This window comes from Talpa occidentalis, unplaced genomic scaffold (genome assembly GCF_014898055.3).
Source record: "Talpa occidentalis isolate TD23 unplaced genomic scaffold, MPIMG_talOcc4v2.1 talOcc4.3, whole genome shotgun sequence".
NCBI classification, from domain to species: domain Eukaryota; kingdom Metazoa; phylum Chordata; class Mammalia; order Eulipotyphla; family Talpidae; genus Talpa; species Talpa occidentalis.
Window position 1 is genome coordinate 144,702,216 of NW_023603184.1, and position 21,876 is coordinate 144,724,091.

Below are 21,876 nucleotides of genomic sequence, written 5' to 3' on the forward strand. Positions count from 1 at the left end.
TGAGACATGTGGATATTGCTCTGTGCCCCTTGACCTGGACTATATTATGCTGAGCTCCTAATAGTCAAGCCTCATCACTTCTTCTCTCTCAGAACTTCACATTGTTTGAGATTAAGGTTTCCCACACACATCTTTGGCCAGTCAGTCAAGAACCTTCAAGAATTCCCTAAGGTGAAGCCTGTCCTCTATAGTCTTTCTAGTTTTACTGCCTCTACCCTCCTCACTAGACAACAAAAAAAATTATTTGATGTTCTGCAAACATTTCAGGGCATTCCTAACTCTTGGCTTTGGTCTCACTGCTTCCTTTGAACAAATGCTGCAGAACAGGACACAGTTTTTACAGTCTAATTACCACAGATTCCAGTTCTACCACCGGCCACCTATTCAACTTGGACTAGTTAATAAAGTTTTCTAAGAAAACAAAACCACTTTACAAAGACTTTTGGAAGAAATTAATTAGAAAATAAAACCATTTATTGTATGCATGTTGCATAATCCTGGTTCCTACATTCTACATTATTAAATTATATAATTGTACTAATATCCATTAGTTTAATCACACCCTTTCCTGAACTTTGCTCCTTATAAGCCATCAAATCTCAGCCAAGATGCTCACACCTGAATTTCCAAGGCTAGGGTCATTTCTTCTTCACCAATTGTCAAAGCAATTTACCTATTTTTTTTGTTTTCTTTTTCCCACTGCTTTCCAGTTTTTTACTCTAGTGCATATAGTTACCTGAATATATCATACATTATTAGAATTGTTATTATTAATAATTGTTATGTTTCTATAACATCAAATATTCTTTAGATGAATATGTTCTTGTCGAAGTGTCCAATGTCACAATTAGGCCCATTCAACTATTAATTTAACTATCTCCACATCTTAAGTCCCAAATGGGAAAATCTGAGGTGTCACCTACTAGAAAATTAGCCATGTCCTGCTCACCATGGTATTGATGTGTGGAAGTTTGTAGCATACTTTGCTGCTAACCCTAAAGCTAATATGTTTGAATTTCCATTAGTTTGCATAGCACAGTAACACACACACACGCACACACACACATGCACACACTGAATATGAAAGCTCTGGATTAGGGCTCAGGTCATTTATGTACTCAGAGTTGCTCACTTTGCTTAAAATTATAAGCAAATTCAAAAACCTTCCATGGGGAACAGGGAAGAATATGCTAGGGAACATGCTAGAATATTAAAAAATAGCTCTGTATCTCTCTTGATGTCTCTGTATCTTTAGAGTTAGTACAAATTGTTCTTTAATCCTGGTGACCATGCTCTTTGCTCAGAATATCTCCAGTGTAGAGAAACGTAAACATATCCATGGAGTCTTTTCTCCTGATACTACCTACATCAAAAAACAATAGCATAAAAGAGGACAACAATAATGATGGAAAAAATGCAAGATTTGACAAACAAAAAAGCACATGGTCCCCAATTTGGGATGCTTCTAATCAATGTATAATGGTTTGACTCATGGCTTTTCAACCTTACTGAGGAGTGAAAGCAATACCATTCAGTAGGAACAAGAATTTTGAATTAATAATTTGAATTCATACTTTGAATTATGAATTTTGTTCCTTTTCTGGGCTGATGATATGCAGCAGGATTCTCTTTTTCCCTCTCCACTCTCTGAAACAGGGCAGCTAAGTTAAGAATGCATGGCTGCCCCCCAACAGGGTGCTATTTTCCAGGAAACCTACTCTGGATAATTTAAACTGCTCACACTTGAGGGATATTTCTGCATGGATGTGGTGACCTAAAATACAACAGGTGTTTTTATTGGGGGCTGACGTGCATCGTGAACTCTGAAGTTGCTACTTTTTTATCAAGTTAAAAAGTTTTTTATTTTGGTATATTTCTTTTTTATGAAGCTTTTAGTAAGAGTTATGAAAATGTTCCTCAGATTGTAGCCTAAAAATATCTTCAGGAAATGACATCCCCACCCCCAAGCAAAGCACCTGTGTAACCCCCCTCTCTCTTGGGTACCAGTGGGTGGAAACTCTTTTGCAGGGAATTAAGCTCTATATTTAGCTACTTTGACACATTAAGTCTCATGATAACAACTCTTTGCCAAGAAAAAAAAAATGAAGTAAATATGACTAATTTACACCCTTTGCAATCTTGGGAATACTCCTGTTTTTACACAATGCTCATGATGTTCTGTAAGGTTTCTTTGGGAGAAAAAAATCTCCTGGAATTAAGGCATGCACATACTCTAACCTCAGTAACAACCACCCCCACAAAGCATATACTGATCAAATTCTTACAATGGTCAGAGGCTTGACTATGAGACCATTGGATCATTTTTAAATGGAGTTTAGAGTGAAATATCCTCTATTGATGCAGTAATATTATTCTTCCCATCAATTATATGAGTAAACTGAGAGATTATGGAACTTGATCAAAGTCATAGGATTATCTGGTTACTTAGTGGGGTTTATTTTCTATCACAATCTTCGACATACTCCACAAAGGAAACCATATTCCCTACCCAGTCCTTATACTTTGGAGACAGATAAGGTCTTGAATGTCTTTCATTATGGGGGAAGCCAAATCAGAAATCTGTATCATCAGTTGAAGAACAGGTGCTCAGGTCATTATATAGAACATAAGCCTAAACCATCTGGAAGCTTTTTGCATGCATATTTCCCATGTTTTTTGAAAGTCCCCAAGGTATAATCTCTTTTAAATATAATATTAGTGACAATTACACTCAAAATTGTTTAATGAACTTTATTTAACTTCATTGCCAGTTGCTATTTGATGTGAACCTACGACTGGATTTTGTTGAATTAGTAGTTCATGAAAGCTCCAGACTATAGAACTTTCTTTGACTAAATTCACAGGTAGTTTATGATCTCAGAGCTCAAGGAAAGTCAAAGGCAGACACCTGAAATCTAAAATAAGGTTTTTCCATTTTCCCTTATCTCACATTAAGGTTTAAAGAATTACACATTGGTCATTTCATTTCCTCAGCTCTTTGATCACATTTAAGTATGTGCAATTCTCTAGGCTCCCTAGAGATGGTGAATACTAAGGGGAGGTATGGTAAGACTTAAATAAACATTGTCTACAGCTAGAGAAGTATTGCATCTAAGACCTTTTCTTGGGTAGCTTGCCTCTGCTTTATTTGGTTTAATTTTGTGTTCTTTTGCTTGTGTGTTTTCATGCTTTCTTTGCCTCTTCTTCCTTTGGGCATTCTTCCAGGGTTTCATCCAAATAGAAAATTACACTCTAGGCACTAAATAGTTAAGAAAAAAGTAGTCAAGAGCCTCTGGACCACCCCCTGCTCATGTGCTATAAGCCTTACAACAAAGTGCAGGGGCATCCATACCTCTCTTTTGTTCCCCTGGGGGATGTGGGGAGGTGTGGGGGACCTTAGAGAGCAATGCCATTTGAGCAACGCTGTATTCAACATGTTTATTGTAACTAAACATTTAAAAGTCACAGGCTCTTTGTGCAACAGGTGTATGTAATCTTTGAAAAGATTAAACCAGTTATTTCTCTGGCTTATGTTTTTCCTAAAACAGAAACTTAGGTTTTTGTTTGTTTGTTTGTTTTCTTTTGTCTAATTTCACTCTAAACTCCATTTAAAAATGATCCAATGGTCTCATATTCAAGATTCTAATGAAATTTCTGCAGAAAATGGGAGTTGTAAAAAATTGACACTGCTTTAAGCAACCTGAGAGGAAAAACTAGCAGCTTCAAGTTCAAGAAGCATTGTCACCCACATCATAGAAGAACTATTGAAAAAGCAAACCTTCAGTTTTGTTTGCCCTTATGCTGCCACGATTACACTAGGCATCTGAAGGGCCAGCACTGTGGAACACAGAGTCCTTGCAAAGCTACTTAAAATATGACAGAAAAGGAAAACTTGAAAGGAGAAACCCAAAGAACACCACATCAAAATACCAGGTGCCAGTTTTAAAATTTATTTAAATTTAGTCTTCTTCAAACGAATAAGTTGATATAATTTCCTTACTGGCTTGGAAACGTGCCATGACTTTTACAAGTTGGTATGCTGTGGAAGATTCTTTCTAATGGGAAGAACGATACCTTATTTCCTCTGTTATATATGTGAATTTAATTTGCTTAAGAAATTAAAAAAATGCTTCCAACTTCCTATTATAAGTGCATATGAATAGAGAGGTTATTTGTTGTCTCAGAATTCAGTTCTTGCCTCAGTAAAGTCCCTATGATTTAGCATAAATCCTAACTAAGAGCCGGCTCCCCAGGGAGCCTGAAATCACTCACCTGTGTTTCTGGCAGGCACTCAAGGCCCTGTCTCCACCTCTTGCCACTGCTGCCCCTTGTTCTTCTTTCAGAGGCTCTTCTGCTTTCTCCAGGGGGCTGCCTTGGGAAAGGAAGCCTTCAGGGTCTCCAGCACACTCTTCTCTCTGATCTGCTTCGATCTGAATTAAAGGCACTTCCCTTGGGCAAAGTGATCTCCTGGTGTGGCTTACCTCGAGGCCCGAGGAAATTTCCTTTTTAGAATCTAAACTGTGGCGAGTGGTAAGAGGAGCAGGTTTGCTTGGAGACGACGCGGGGGGCTGGGGGCTTTCGGCCACCGAGTCCCTCCTCGGGTGATCCACCGACTCAGGCCCGCGCCGCCCGCGCCCGCCCTGCGCTCTGCCCGGAGCGCCCGGCCCCGCCGACTTGGCCGCGCGCAGGGCAGAGCCGGACCCCGCGGACCCCGCGTCGTCCACGATGATCTTGTTCTTGCGCATGAGGGCCTCGATGGAGTTTGCCCACGTCTCGTGAATCAGCCTGCTGGTGATCTGGTCCGTGCCGCTTCTCCGGTACAAGCAAGAGTCCGATTTGCAGAGCCCAGACTGCCCAGCGCCACTGCCCAGCTGCACGCTTAGGAACTCCTGCGGGCTGTTGGCGGCAAAGCCGTCTAAGGAGCTGGCTTTGATGGGCGCATTCACGGTCAGCCTGGCGCCGGGGGATCTGCTGTCTGGCATGGAGGACTGTCTGTGGCACAAGGGCGAGCGCAGAGAGGGCGAGAGAAAGCCCGCCGCCCAGTCCTGGCTGCCCCGTCGGGAGGCGGGCCCGTCCCGGCCCTCCCTCTCCATGTCCCTCAGCATGTACCTGTAGAACTCCTCGGTGATGCTCTCCGTGCTCGACTGCTTCGAGGGACAGGTGGGCCTCACGCTCAGGTGCTCGCCTTTGCGGCAGGCCTGCTGCATGGCCGAGCTGAGGATGCTGCTGGCGTTCTTGCCTGCGTAGTAGTCCAGCAGCAGCTCGAAGCCCCGCCCTTCACTCTCCATCTGGCTCACCATGAACCTGGAAAACTCCTCCGTGATGCTCTCGCAGCTCGACTGCTTGGAGACGGAGCTGGCCCTGCTCCCCGGCTGGCTCAGCGCCCGCGCCAGCCCCAGGCTGCCGACCAAGGCCCTGGCCTGGGGGTCCTCCTCGGGGATGCTCTCGCAGCTGGAGGCCTTCAGCCGGCTCCAGCGCTCCCGCTCAGCAGGCGGCTGCGGGGGCAGCCCTGGGCCTGCCAGACCCCGTCCACCATGGAGCACTCGCTCAGGTTCATGATCTTGGCGGCCACCTCGTTGGCAAAGGCGTTGACGGCCTCGGGGACATCCTCGAGGTTCACGGACTCGTCCACCACTCTGTTCATCAGCTTCTCTTTCAGCTCCGGGTGCTCGTCGGTTTTCCGCTTGATCTCGCTGAGCCGGGGGGGCTTGTGCTTCCTCAGCGCGCCGCCCGCCTGGCTTTCCTTTTTCCTCTTCAGGGGTCGGCAGGGGACGCTCGGGGTCGCCAGAAACTCACTCCCTCTTCTCCAAGCACAAAACCAGGGTTGTTTTCCATTGGAGTTGTCAAGGCAAATCGCTGCGATTTCAGTTGCCATGGAGACGATGGTCTCGGCTAACTCTTCGGCGAAGTCTGCAATGCAGTAGAGGTCTGCGGGGCTGGCCTGCGGCAGGGCCAGCGCGGGCAGCAGCGCGGCCGTCCCCAGCAAAGACAGGCTGCCCGGACCCTCGTTTACAGGCGAGGCGCAAGGGGGCTGGTCGGGGGCGTTTGGCCAGAGGCTGCCCTGCTGCGCACCCTGTGAGCCCGCGCTGCACTTGAGGGCTGAGGGTGTCCTCTCTCCCCCAGGAGAGCCTCTGCACTCGCTCCCTGGTTGACTGAGCCTGCGATGGGCTCTGGTGTCCTCTCTCCCTATAGCTTTCAGGTCTGCTTCTGTGGGGGGTGTCTCCACAGGTGGTGAATCAGGCCCGCTGGGACCACATGGCAACTCGGCTGGCAACTTGGGGTTCCTGCAGAGACCTGGCTTCTCTGGGCCTTTGGCATCTTGCTTTGGGTGCTGGTCATGTGCAGGGTCGTTGATAGCAAGGCTCGGGCGGCGGGAGCTGCTCAGTGGCTGGCCGCTGGAGTGTTCAGGGGCTTTCATCCACACTTGCCTGGCAGCCGGAGCGGGTGGCTGGGCCTCTCGTTCTGTTCCCCTCCACCCGATGGACTCCTTCGAAAGGGCGGTGGCACATTCGCCAAGCTGGACTATATGGTGCATCTTCTTGAAAGTGGAACATATCACATTGAAGAGCAGTTGGTGCGTCGTTTCCATTAAGATGTCTAATGTTTCCGAGGAAGGCCTGCCATTTGCGGGGCCCATTATTTTATTTTTCTGGTGAACTTCATCAATGGAATGCTTTAGGATAATACTGGACAGGGTCTGTGCCAGCTCATTCCCAAGGACATTTTCTGAGCACAAGGGCTGAGGCTTGGAAGCGGTTTCTAGGATTCTCCCGGTCATGGACTCCAGGAGGTCACCAATGCTGCTGTAGGTATTAGGCTTGGTTAACACCAGAGCAGTCTCCCTGAGCAAGGCCTCCGCCATGGCTTCCCTCCCCAGATCCATGCTCCTCCCAGTGCTGGAACCACAGCCTGCAGAGAAGATTGCAGAAGTCTCGGCTGTAGGTGAGAGGTTGTTTGAAGCTGCAGGGCACTTCACCTCTTCTGTGTCACCCAGGCCACAGACGGCCACTGCGCTTGCCACTTGAGTCATGCCACACAAAGCAGATGGAAATGAGTATTCGCTGATGGAAGGTTCCTGGAGTCCTTGCAATGTTTGCATTTGCAGAGGCTCATTGCCTCCCAGAGGATGGCTTGCCACCAGGGATTCTTGCTCCATTTTGAGTCTTTCTGTGGCCTGTGGACAGGAAATGGTCCCAATCACAGTGGCTGCACAAGCCAATGCAATTTCTAAAGTGCTCTGAGGGTGTCTGCTGGAGTTCTCTGCAGGGAAGTCATCTGAGGTTTCTGCAGAGACTTCTGTCTCCAGCCACGAGGAGAGGCCTGACTCAGGGGCAGCCCCACTGCCATCTGGACTCTGGATGATGACAATTTTGGGAAGCTCATTCCAGGAGCACGGGACCACTATGTCCTTTGTGGAACAACTGTTGGGTGACAGAGCACTTGCCACGGAACCACTGACTGTAGATTCCCGGGGTAGTGTTGGTTGAGATAATCTAATAAATGCATCTTGCAGCACGGATTCTGCTAAATTGGTAGCATATTCACCGGTTGTAGCTTCTCCAGCGGGAGGAACAGAGTTCATTCTGTACTCATGGTCACCTGGATTTAAGTCGCTTCCATGTTCAGAGGCAAACCCACAGGGAGAGGGTCCATCTTGCTTCGCCATCTTGGAGAAATCAGCGTCACCTGCGGTATAGAGAGCTTGTGATTTTTTCATTTGACTTTTAAAAGCTTCTGAATAATAATAACTTGAGACTGGTCTCTCATAATCCACAGCTTTGCCTTTCCTCTCTGGTGGGTTGGCTAAGAGATCTAGATTCTGCAAGGCTGTGTCATCTGCTACTTTTTCCAGAGAGCCTTCTATTTTCAACAATGGTGTAAGATATTTGTTAATGTATTTGTCTTCCAAAGTGTAAAGTGACTTTTCCTTGTAATTCCATTCCTGTGGGATAGATTCCTTTGGCTTACTTTCCAAAACACTGGCAGAGACATCTATATTTTCATAACCTAGTGACAAGAAAATGAAGGCCATGATTACTTTTGGGAGATTAGGTTCTTGTGAGTCTAAAATAATCATTTCTAAAAATGTCTTTTTTTTTAACATTGGGTATTTTTTCCCCAAATAACATTTTGTGCATTTGTTCAAGAAAAATAAACCTGAAAAGGATTTTGAATTTCATCTTGGGATGACACTGGACAAAATGGCTTTCAGTAGGGGGCCAATGTAAGCCCTATAGTGGGAGAAGGCATGGGAGATGGGGAATGGCCATCATCCTGCAGGGGAGAGGAACCCCAACTTTAGAAGTACCCAGTGCATACAGAGGAAAGAGGCTTAGAGCAAACTTGATAGTGAATTTTTTTTTTGCAAAGATTTACCCAGAAGTTTGCCCAGGACATGCCCAGCAACAAGGCCCAGTAACATCTGGAATATTCCTTTCTCTGCAGCCAAGAGTGGGGAAGAAGAAGCCATTAAACCTCAGAACAGAGATCTCTATTCATGAGTCAGTCCAAAAAGCAAATAAAGAGTAATCGGCAGATTTTGGGTTATTTTCCTTCTGTCCTCACAATAATAATACCATAAATATGTAGTTAACTGCAATAAACACATAGTTAAATGTAATAAACGTAATAGTGTTATAGCATTACCATACTCCAAACTATAGGTCAGGAAACGGGGACTCAGAAAAATTAGACCAGTAGTTCTGGGGTTCATGGCAATGCCGAGGCTGTGCTGGGATTCAGGCCAGACTAATTTGGCTTCCACTCGTCGGTGGCTTTTATGAAAGTCTTAGAGAAACTTATTTTGCTTCCAATGATAGGATCCATCTCTGCACAGGCAGGAGCATTTCCCCTTGAAACACACACATTTGCATCAGCACCCCTAAGGCATCTTTATGGGGTCTGGAGCCACCTAAGCACTGAATCGGCTCGAGCATTAGTCATCCTCTTCACCGTGTCTGTGTCTTCTTCCCTCCCTAAACTCAGTAAGTGAAAATGGTGATGATGTGTCAGCCAAACTCATGTGCCCTGAAACGCTTCTGAAATTTCTGCCAGACATTTTATGGTGTGACTCACGTCAGGATGTACATTGGATTTATTGGCAAGTTCTCACCATCCCTGGATTCTTCCACCTCGCTCTCCTCCTCCAGGTGCTCCGAGGCGGTGAGAAAATCTTCCTCGATGGAAGATAAGGAACAGTTTGTGTCATCCTCCACTTTCAAAATGTTTGTTTCCAGGTGGAGCTGCCGCTCCTGCACCAGCTCTAGACCAATCAAGAATTTGTTGATTTCAAAGATGATGCAGTTGGTGCTGTTGGGTCTGTTCCCTCTGGCACACTGGACCAGGCAGATATCTGGCAGCCAAGGACACTGGAAGGGGAGAAAGAGGGCGTTTATTAAAAGAGAAAATGAAAAACTACTGCCTCTGACCTTTATTCTTCCACCAATCTGTCCTGTTGGAAGCAGTGGGAACTGTTTGACATATCTTCTGGGCTTTTATTGATGAACTGCTTGGAAAAAAAAAAAAAATCAGGGGATGTGTGTTTGGGAACACAAGGTACCCAGGAGAAAGTTCAGCTTAGGGGAAAATAAACCATTGTATCATATGTTTTTGTTCTCTTCTGTGGAAACAACAATTGCATGGGGCAAAATGAAGCAGCAGAGAAGACTTTCTTCAAAGCTCTTAAAATAGGGAGAGAGGCCAGAACGGAGTTGGATCACAACTTCACTGAATCAAAAGGCAATGGAGACTTTAAGAGTGGTAGGAGGACTGTGGGCCATCTGTGTTTGCTAATTGGCTTTACGAAAAGGACAGCTAGACTTTCTGGTACCTCTATAGCAGGAGGTAGCTTTGCAAATTGGGACAAGGCACCTGCAGAAGTTCCCATCCTGCCATGGAGCTCAGACACTATCTTCTTGATGATTGTATTTCAAAGAGAGGGCTCCTATACCCTTTTACCATTATACCTCCCATTAGTTTTATGAGAAATAATTTAAATATATCACTATGTAAGTTAAGAAGTAAGCACGATGACTTGATTTATATATAGTGATACAATTAACATGATACCCATCATCTCAGATAGATACAATAGAAAGAAAGTGAAAAAAGAGAAAAAAATTCTCCTGTGATGAGAACTTCAAATCTCACTTCACAAATTTCAGCCATCCTGCAGCAGCATTAACTAGAGCCATCAGTTACTCACAACATCCCTCATACTCATTTATCTTGTAACTGAAGTTTGTGACTTTTGACCATCTTCCTTCAATTCTTCCTTATTTCAGCCCCACACCCTACCTCCGACCCTGGTAACCACAAACCTGATCTGTTTTCTGTGATGGTTATTTTTTTTTTGATTCCACATAAGCAAGATCATATAGTATTTGTCTTTCTCTTCCTGTTGCAAATGATAGGATTTTATTTCTTTATGATTGAATGATATCCCATTATAAATTTTATATATTTCATTATTTTTCCTTTATATAGTTGGCATTCCATGAATATATTATATGTTTTATTACATATAGTGGGACATATTATATCTGTTATATATACTATGTTATTAGCTAATGGGGTTATATAATAATACACTTTCTATATAATAAAATATTTCACTTGAACAATAATATGTCACACTTTTTTAAATCTATTCATCCCTGGACATCATCATATGGACAGTTAGACTGTCCTTTTCTGGCTCATGAAACTGGTGAGAAACTTTTAAAAAGATTTAAATCTCACAGGGCAGAGAATTCAGTGATAAGTTTTCTAAAGCAAGTGTTCTAAGCGAAGGGTGGTCAGGCAGGACTTAGAGGCATAAAGAAGATTGTCCAAAGTTTCATCAAGGTACACAGAGAATCAAAGCCACCTTGAGACCCCTCTTGTTTCAGTTGAGTCCCAGTTTCTCATACCAGTATCTCTTTCTGCTTTGGTGACATTCAAACTCTGTCAGCATTTCAGATGTGTTGCGAGTGTTCTATCAGCTACAGTAAGCTTGTGTTGTGCATCGGAACAAGCAGTCAAAATGAGATTTAAAGAAATCCCCTTCTAGAAGAGAACTCCAAAGTGCATTACTTTTCATCTAATCTCTAAAAGGCTGGTGTATAGGGGGGTGAGTGGTAAGGAGAACAATCCTTGGATGGTGCCTCGTTTGACCTATTCATTCTGATCATTTCTAAGGTTATCAGTTCCCAGTTCTCCAACATCCATTTTACTCTCCAGGCTGTTGTTGGTTAGAACAGCATGAACATGTTCCAGTCGCTCATGCTGATCCCTGGGGAATGACCAGTATGTCTTTTCCATTAGGGTGTTTGTTTATGTAAGAGGAACAATGTGCTGATTTTTAATTTTAAGAGAAAATTTTAAGGGAGAATTTTAAGAGAAATTTTTAAGAAAAATTATTTGACTGGAAAAAAGAGTTAATGGGCAGAGGGAAGATAAAAAATAAATCTCCATGTGAAACTTGAAATACTTTGTCTAAATGTCTTCTTATTCAAAAGGATTAGTGAAGTCATGATTATCTGTGGTTGGAATTAATTGGGTCTAATACTAACTGACTTGTCATTTTAGAATCTTTGAGTCTGAGTGTCTGTGTGTGAGTAGTGTGTAACTGCACAGACACAGGAATACAAGCACACAGAAGTTCATTTTGTATTCTGAAAGTAGTGTGTCTTTTTCTTACATAAATGTCATTTCTGAATCTCTTTCATTGAATATTCTAATGAGAGTAATTCAGACAGATGAATAATATAAAATGACAAATCAAATCATTCTCCAGTGCTCTCAGAAACAGCATTCCTCTATTCTTACATGCTTAAGACTCTTTTTCAAGGAAAGAGCTCCGTGGTCTTGCTGTGTGTTGTAAACCAGCAGCCTCAGCATCTCCTGGGAGCTCCTTAGAAATGCACATTCTCAGGTCCCACCCCCGCATTGACTAAACCAGAAGCTGCATTTTCAAGCAAACTTTTGGGGATTTGTATATGCATTGATATTTGAGAAACACTAGTCTATAGCCTGTATAAATTCACAAAGGATCTGTGATCCTCCAAATGGTAAGGAGTCACTGCTATAAAATAATAGCAGCTGACTTGATTCATTTTCTCTTTACTGAATTCATACATAATATACTGCCTTGAAATTTGTTAGATGCATGGCCTCCCTGGTGGTGCAAAGGGTTAAGACACAGCACTATGAAGCTGTCCACAGCTACTGCAGCACAAGCTTGATCCCCAGCCAAGGAGGTAACTCACATGGCACAACAGACCTCTCCTGTCTCACCTGCTGCTCCTTGCAGCAGTATATTTCAGTGGATCTGCCTTTTTAGCTTCCCACTCTGTCTCTGGTGGAATCTCTCAAGCCCCACACCTCTGGCCTGCACCCCAGCTCTTGTATAAATAAATAAATCTTTTTTAAAAAAAGAAATTTGCTAGATGCTTTCTGAGGGCCTATTATATGCAAAGCATGGTGGGTATTCCTGTCAAAACATGAATCAGATAATTTCCCTAGGGTTAGTAGAGTATAGCATAATATACTATCAGTGAAATCAAACATCAATAAATATAAATACATGATTGAACCACATGAAGTTGCCATATTTACAGGTCAACGGGCTTGAATATTGGCCAGTTCATACGATTCAGATTAAATACACATGACATAAACAACATATATTGTGGTAGGAGTCAAAAGGGATATTGACAAATCAACATGAATAGTTAAGTAGTATTTCAAGACAGACTTAGAGGAGAGCTATTATTAAATGTGCAAATTTACATAGCTATGGTATGTGTAGAAAGAAAATAGATTTTTCTTAACAATCTTCTTGAAAGTAAATAAGAATCCTGCAAGTTCCTAGATAAAATAAGCCCTAAAAATGTAGCCTGCAAAATAATGGCAGATATTATTTTTTTAATGGAAATCTTTTTATGGAAATCTGTTAAGTGTTTTGAATATTTATTAATGCCAATGCAAACACTATTTCTGCGAGGTCTGTAGTGCTGTTACTTTGTGACAGGTGAAAAGTCAGAGGCACAAAAAGACTAATTGGTCCTTTCAAGTCACATAATACGTTTATCTCATAGAAAGCACAGTCACAGATAAAGCTTACTCTTGTACGGAATAAGCATCTCAGAAAAAAAAATGTTTTTCTGTAGAAAAATAACTGATTTTATTTGTATTTCTCACTTGGCATTTAACTTGACTAATGGTTTTTGTAGTTATTATATTTTTGTTAAGGTTTTAAGTTATTCTGAGATTTCTAAATTTTATTCTAGACTAAGAATGGTTTGACAAGTCAAATCATTATCTTGGTACTGCTATCCTATATTTATTAGGTTGGCTGGCTTAAATAAATAACACCCAGAAAGAAGAAATTGTAGATTCTAGAAACACATGATATGAGTTTAAAAACTGGTATTATTCCTGAAACAGAGGACACTTCTGTTTTTTATTATCTAGAAATCTAAAATGTTTAAATCATCTTTTTTATTCTTCAATAGTTCAAGCTCTCCAAACACTCACAAGCCCATCCACCATTTCTTTCTCTGCTCCAGATGCTTCATAAAAATCAACACACAGCCCATCTCAACTTGCTAATCAAGACTAGAACAACACACGAGAAAAATGAATGCTCATCATTTTAATGTGTAGCTGTGTGTGTATCATTATCATTATATCTTATTTGAGAAAATTAATCTTCTATATAGTGACCTTTAGAAATCTTTTATATATCTTTCTATAAATTGATTAAACAATTTACCATTTTTATTTTTCTTTAAAAATTATTGTGTATCTAATAACAGTCAACATTAATAGGTTGAATGATAATAAAAATATTGTAATTTCTTCTTTCTAGTAACATTCTTTTCCTCTGGAATTTCATTCTTTGATCCCTGGAAATTCCCTTTCATCTTTGGGACTGCTATTCTCTATTTATTAGGTGGGTTGGTTTGGTACATCTTAAATAAACAACATCTGAAAGAAGATATTGTGGATTCTAGAAATACATGATATGAATTAAAAACTGGTATTGTTCCCAAAACAGAAGACACTTCTCTTATTGATTATCTAGCAGATTTGTAGAAAATCAAGCTGCCAGTCAATGTGTAACATGTCTATTCTAGTTTAAGTGTTGCACTTGAAAAGATAATAAATGTTAGGAGTGATATAAGGGAAACTTGATCAATACTTAGGAGACATACCCATGAAGGCATTCGTGAATACAAAGATCACTTTCATTTTGTTGCAATGGGAATTTATGTATAGCATCTATGAGCATTTGACTTTATTTATCCTGAGAACTGACCACAGGTTTCTTAGAAGTGCTTACATTTCTTACCTGTGAAACTTCAAAATCAGCCTGGAGGTTTCCAGATGTTAACCCACTTAGAAGGACAATTTCATTTTCTTTTGGCTGTTGGACATTCATGGAGCTAATAAGTTTTGGAAGATCTGGTGAAACATTGACCAGTTTCTGTAGAGCAAGAATCTTTGTTAGCTTAGACGATTTCTTTTCATTTCCAAAATACTACACCAAAACTATGTTACTTCAAAAGTAATATACTCATTTAACTAGTTTGAGATTTTTAATCTACTAAGATTTTTATTAATAGATGGTGCAAAATTGAAGCACAAATGCTTGGATTGGAATAGAAAATTCCTTCTATCTAAATATTTAAAACTCTTTTCTTATAGATTTTCCAAAGTAAACTTTTAATAATTACTGCCATACTGCAGATACAGATAGTAGTTTAGGAATTTGTTTTTCCTCCTAAGGCCTTGAATAAAAGACTTGTTGAGTAATATCCATCTGTTCTAATAAAGCCAATAATAACAAAATAGTGACTTTAAATTTGCTCTGTGTATTAGGTATGATGCTAAAGACTGCACAAGTTCTTTTGAACATTCCTCTCATACTACAACAATGAGTGATATTTGGAACCCAGTGAAAATCTATAATGTGAAATCTCTTTGGGCCATTGGGTTTGAGAAACTTCTGGTGCAGCGTCATTGAAAAGAAAGTATTATAAGAATAACTGAGTATTTGCAGGTCTACTTATTTTTGTTAATGAAGCTTCAGATGTGACTATTACACACTGAACAGTGAATTGCAGCCATCTCCATTTTGTGCATAAAACAATAATCATGTCACACCCAAATAATTCTCTCCATTGTATCCACAGGCTTTGCTTCCAAGGGACAGACTGGGTCTTCAAATTCTTGCATGCAGTGAAGGATTTATTTTAGGATCCTCACAACCTTGGATAAGCTTGGCATAGGTGCAGCAGCAAAATGCAAAGATTTGAGCCCCAGGGGAAAGTAAGGGAGGGCTATCAGGTAAGAGATAAACCATTGGGTGAAAGAAGCAGGAAGGCGACAACCTGAGAGGAAGAGAGACTCTGGTATCAGGCAGGTTTTGAGAAAACCTGGGAAAAGCCATCAGAGAGGGTGTTTGAGAACAGAGAAGGGGAGAGCAGAATAAACCACTTTAAAGGCAGTGGAGGGGGCTGGGTGGGTGGGGAAAGCCTCTGTTTGGACAGCAAGTCTGTCCACTTGGGAAAGCAGGTTTCACAAAGATAAGGAGGGCAAAGTGCTTGGGAAGGTGGTGGGTAAAGTCAGGGAAATGGACTGTGACAAAGTCATTACAATAGATTAGAAAAGTCCCTCATTATTTGCAGATGAAGTCCTGGGGGGTGGGGAGTCTCCCCCTAGTGCAGCCAGCCTTTGTCAAGTTCCAGGGTTACCTGCTGCAGGTGTTCACAACTGCCCTCATTCTTGTTTATGTCCAGGTTCACAAAGCAGACCTGTGAAAGGAGCAAAAGCAGTCCATGAAGTGAAGTCTGGTGGTATTTCTCCAAAAAAGCAGGAATCAGTTGGGACAAATGATTTGAGAACCACACACATTTTATACAGAGGATCTGGCATAGAAACAGCTATTTTCTCCTTGGATGTAGATCAGCACTGGAGTCATAATCACTGCTGGTTTCACAAAGTACTTTCTTCCTTTAAAGCTTCAACAGACAAAACCTAGTCTCCTTGCAGAGATCCGATGTCACAGACCCAACAGAACCTTCAGAATTATAAAGTTACCAGGACCTCATGAAGAAAAAAGATGGTGACCCTTTAGGTTAATGCTGATAATTAAAGCCAATACTTCTTTCCTCTTCTTTTTCCTTCTCATTTCCTGCTCTCTTTCTCCTCTCACTTTTAATAGAGTGTATGATAAGTGGAATTCTCTTTGCTTCACAGTTTTAGTTATTTTTAATTTATGTCCTCTTGTAGAGTTTCCCTCATTCTTAGTTATCTAATGTATAAAACACAATGCTTAATCAAAATTAGCCAATAAAAATTGTTATGATTTAAATCGCCAACACATCACATAGAAAAAAAATTCTACTAGGGCTTTAAGATGGAGATAGGGAAGAGAAAACTTAAAATTTCAAAGAGGTAAGACATTTTCTTGAAAGATGACTAGGATATTTTGGGTGGAAGGTGATAATCCAGGTTTTCACAGTTTGATACCTACAATTTTGAAGGACCTCATTTATGAAAAAGCATGACAAAAATTGATAGTTCTAAATGAAAAGTGAAAGTGGAATATTTATCTATTTAGACAGAGCAAAGAAATCACAACAAATCTCAAATTTAAAAGGCTGGCAAATAGCACAAATATGACAACTTTCAGTAAAATAACATTGTAACATTGTAACTACCCAATACACCTCCAGAATACTTTTTTCCTACATGTTTAGTTTCTCTTTAATCATCTCTTCACATAACAAAAGTTTTAAAACATCATTTTTTCCCTTAAAGATAATAGAAAGTTTTACTCTAGTAGTATTAATAGACTTTTTTTGAGTTTCACAAACTTTTACTTTTCTTTCTTTTTTTTTTTAAAGATTAATTTATTTATGCATACAAGAACTAGGGTACAGGCCAGAGGTATGGGGGGGAGGTGAGAGGATTCACCAGAGACAGAGTGAAGAACAGAACAGCAGGATTGACTGAAGTACACTGCTGAGGGGAGCAGCGGGCAAGTCAGGAGAGGTCTGCTGTGCCATGTGGAAAGCTCCCTGCCCAGGATCGAACTCATGCTGCAGAGGCTGCGGATAGCTTCATAGGTTGCGTCTTAACCCCTTGCGCCACCAGGGAGGTCCCTACTTTTCTTTCTTTGGAATGACACCTAGGAGTGGAATTGAGGGTCTTATGGCAGATCCATTTTTAATCTTTTGAGAAACCTCCCTACTGTTTTCCACAGGGGCTGGAGGAGTTTACATTCCTGCCTTTCTAGACCATAGTCTACTTCCCTTCACCCTCATTAGATTGTCAGTTCATGTGGCAGGCCCTGTTCGAACTGGATTCTTAGTGTTCAGCGTGGCCTGGTATTTGGTAGAACGAGTAAACGCTTGTTTATAAATGTCTGTCCATTACTCAGAAAGTGGCTCCACTTTATTCATGCACAGACAAATATGTGTAGAATTATTTCCCTTATTTAATGAATGTCGTCCAAATGATCAATAAACAAAGTTTTCTTCCAATAAAGATGTAACAGAATATAAAGGTTTATATACAGAGAGAGATATATGCCAGTTGTATGTAGTTTATATACAGATTAAATTAATACAAATAGTATATACTGTATATAATATACTATGCTACATATACTCTTTTTTTTTTTTTAGAGGCATGTATTTTCATTTATTTATTTATTAATTTGTTTGTTTGTTTATACATGCACTGGGTACAGTCAGAAGCGCGGGAGGGTGAGAGAATTCACCAGAGCCAGAGCGGGGAGCAGAGCAGGCAGAGGGACCGAAGTACACTGCTGAGGGGAGCAGCGGGTGGCAGGAGAGGTCTGCGCGCCATGTAGGACCCTCCTCCGGTGGCCGGGGAGCAGCCAGAGATCGAACTGGTGCCGCAGAGGCTGCGGGCAGCTTCGCAACCCAGCGCTCAACCGCTGCGCCACTGGGGAGGCCCTGCTACATATACTCTGTATATATAATATATATCTGCTATAGTATAATAAACTATATAATGTATATAAACAATATACAACTATGTAGATTTAACTCTGATATAGCCATGATATATACTGTATATAACCCTTTAAATCTATATATACACATATGTATGTGTGTGTATTGACACACACACACATTTATATATATATATATATATCTAGAGAGAGAGAGAGATAAAGAACTAGAGAGAAGTCTAATTGGGCTAATATTAATCCCACTATTGTAACTTCTTAGAGGACTTAAATTGACTTCTTTGTCCACTGAAAATAGTTTTGCTAAAAAGTAGAAAAAAGTACAAAGTTGAGAACCACAGCATCAATAAATGCACACAAAAGACAGTTCTCAGAACAGCAGCTCCTGTCCCTCCATGCAGGACACACAGTGTTGTGTCCGCACGTGCCCTTGTTCGGCCCATCTGTAGAAAATAGGTGGAAACACTACCCTTGTTGAAAGAACACAAACAGCACTTTTCCTACCTATTTATCAAAACTAGTCTAGTTGCACAAACTTTTGAATTCATATGTATTTCTCCTATTGTTGTGGTTTGAAAATGAAATGTAGGAATTAACAGTATGGACAAAATGATGCCACTTTATGTTTTTTGACTTTTACATATGTAATAAAATATTCTTTAAGGTTATTTATGTACAGCAAATTTAAATGTTTATAGGCAATATGCTCTTTTCTCTATTTATTATCATGAATGATTTAGTCAAGTTATTTCAATGATTTATTTTCTTTACAAGCCCCTTTTCATAAACGGAGGACCATGTAGGCAGATTATAAAATATGAATTCACTATGAAATTTCATTAGTGGTATAAAATATATTTTGGTGAAGGTCTACTTTGGTAAGAGAGAGGTTGACATCTAATGAAATAAGTAAATAATTACAAATGGATTGTAATTCATTCACAGCAACTTTTGTGAGGTAACTAATAAATAGGTTATTTCAATACAAATGGAGTCAGACAAAAACAGCAGTACAATGTCATTAAAAATATAGATTTGGATTTAAATTTTTTTGAAGATTTATTTTTATTTATATGTACAGGAACTGGGGTATAGGTCATAGGTGCAGGGGTGTGAGAGGATTCACCAGAGACAGAGTAGGGAACAGAACAGGCAGATCTACTGAAATCCACTGCTGAGGGGAGCAGCGGGGAGACAGGAGATGTCTGCTATGCCATGTGGGGTCGGCTCTCTGGCCAGGGATGGAACTCATGTGGCAGTGGCTGGCGATAGGTTGACAGCGCTGAGACTTAACCCCTTGCACCATCAAGGAGGTCCGGGATTATTTTTTTATATTCAAAGTGCAAGTTTATTATTAAAAAGGAAAGGCTACTTGCACAGACATAGTGGACAGAAAGAGCCACCCCTGAAATGGACAGGTTTGTAAAAAGAAACACCTGCATAGTCACAGGCAGGCAGGAGAGCTGCCCAGGTATGGCGGTTCATGGGAAAAAAAGTGGAATGAAAGTCAAGGTCAAACTCATGTTGCATGTCAAGCTCATGTTGCATGTGGACATCTACCTTTTTTTGGTGTATTCATCTCAGTGAACATTTTGGAAGTTCGGATCATCCAGTGCAGGGGTTGAGAGGTGCCTTAGCCTGTTGTACCCACTCAGGGCAGATCACCCTGCAGAAGGCTCTGGCCGTGGGGACTCAGTGGAGGACGGGGGATGTTTGACTTCCTGTGCTGGGTATTTTTTCATCTTTCCTGAAATTATCTAAAACCATTTAAAGAAACCATTCTTATGGAAAGTTGCTTAGAAAATGTTAACAAAAAGCCTGCTGTCAGTTTGCCTTTAAAATCTAGGCATTTGAATGTTGATTATGAACAAATATGTACTTAAACTTTATCTTAGAAGAAGCTGGACGCCTTCTGCAGAAGCTCCTAACAATGCAGCCATCTGGCCATGTGGCGATGACAGAAACTCTTAATTTGATGGTCTCAAAATGCTGATCTACAAATCCTCCAAAGGAAAAATTGCCTCCTTTCTTTCCCCAACCAAAAGACTTCTGCTAGATTCAGGACCCTGACCAAAATTAGCTTTTGAAGAATAGACATTTCCCCTGATTAGTACTTTAGGCTGATGACAACTAAAATGGTAATTTTTACATCAGTGTTGTTATGCCATAGCCTGTCAGGCCCTTTGGAACACACTTGAGTGTTTGGAAAAATCCTGCATTGTATCCAGTTATTACTGCGTCGAATGATTATAGCAATCACTCAAAAGGAAATACACAGTGTTGTTTACACTTGGGATGGTCAAACTTCTCTGATTGTTTTATTGTCAATATTTTATAAAATTTTGAAGTGCTGTGTTGGGGATAACAATTCAAGCAGTTTGTGAAAAGAGATACCAGATATTTCTAAATGATTACAGATATTTTAACTAGTTCTACATCAAGCTAATTTTATTGATAGCCTAAGTTTTTTAAAGTGTGCTATGCAAGATATTTATTCCTTTTATTCATAATTTTTGTCATTTTAAAAGATTTCTTTTTGAACAAAAGGACACATATTCAATGTCTAGTAAACACTTTTCATTTTTTTTTAAAAGATTTATCTATCCATGCATACAAGAGCTGGGGCACAAGCCAGAGATACAGGGGGTGAGAGGATTCACCAGAGACAGAGCGGGGAGCAAAACGGGCAGACTGACTGAAATACACTGCTGAGGGGAACAGCGGGCGAGACAGGAGAGGTCTGCCTAGCCATGTGGGTTGCTCCCTGGCCGGTCAGGAATCAAACCCGTGCTGCAGAGGCTGCAGACTGCTTAGCAGTGGGGTGGTTAACCCCTTGCGCCACCAGGGAGGCCCAAGTAAACATTTTTCAAATAAAGAATGTATTAGATTTGGCCTGTTCTGTTCTCTGCTCTGTCTCTGGTGAATTATCTCACCCTCCCGTGCTTCTGACTATACTCAGTGCTTGTATAAATAAACAAACAAATAAATAAATCTTTTTTTTTTTAATAAAAAGAATGTATTAGATTTATTTGAAATCTCCCTTTTAAAGATTTGCTTGATTGATATATAATTCACATACTATGTGATTTATGCATTTAAAGGGCATAGTTTGGATTCAAATGTATCCACAGAGCTGTGCAGCCAGCCCCACAATCACTTTTAAAATATTTTCATCATTCATGAAAGGAAAATTGTATCTATCAGCAGTCAGTTTCCATTTTCTCCAGATAATTTGCCTACCCTGAGGCCACCACTAAGCTCTTTATATCTGTATATGTTTGCTCTTCTGGATATTTAATGAAACTGGAATCATGCTTTTCTGTGGCTGGTTTTTAAATCATAATGTTTCTAAAGTTCATCATGCACAGTGTTATCGATAGGTCATTTGCTATAATTGCTGAGTAATATTCCATTATATGGATACATTGCATTTTCTTTATCATTTGGTCAGTTTATGGATATTTTGGTTGTTTCCATGGACACATTATTTTTTTCAAATTTCCCCTGGTAACTTAAAAAATTAAAAATCACAGGATTAGATTTTTTTTTAACTCTTATTTTATCATTTCTTTACTCCTTGGTGCTGAATGCATTCTCTTGTCACCTCCCCCTACTGAAAAATGTGATCTTAAGAAAATATGGTGCCCAAGGATGGTGGGGAGAGGGATGAATCAAGTTCCTCCTGGAACAAGAGTTTCCCTTGCTGTGTGTTTATATCTCAGAATGATGCACCAGGAAAACAGACTGGGAGTCCTGAGCATGCTTACTCCTGGAGTGCTCTGCAGGCTGACTGGAGGGGCCCAGTCACATCTTTGGAGGACCCTGTTGCTGTCAGTGTGCATTTGTTCCCTTCTCACTATCAATCCATTTCTCCACAAAGAAATTTT

General features: G+C 40.8%; 1 protein-coding gene across 1 annotated transcript in view; it reads right to left on the bottom strand.

The window, feature by feature from the left end:
- Window positions 1-21,876, bottom strand: part of SPHKAP (SPHK1 interactor, AKAP domain containing) — a 108,754-nt gene that overhangs the window by 15,914 nt on the left and 70,964 nt on the right. The window contains 5 exon segments of the mRNA XM_037522149.2: window positions 4,273-5,479; window positions 5,482-8,007; window positions 9,113-9,368; window positions 14,336-14,470; window positions 15,741-15,800. Coding sequence (XP_037378046.2) covers window positions 4,273-5,479; window positions 5,482-8,007; window positions 9,113-9,368; window positions 14,336-14,470; window positions 15,741-15,800 — 4,184 coding nt within the window.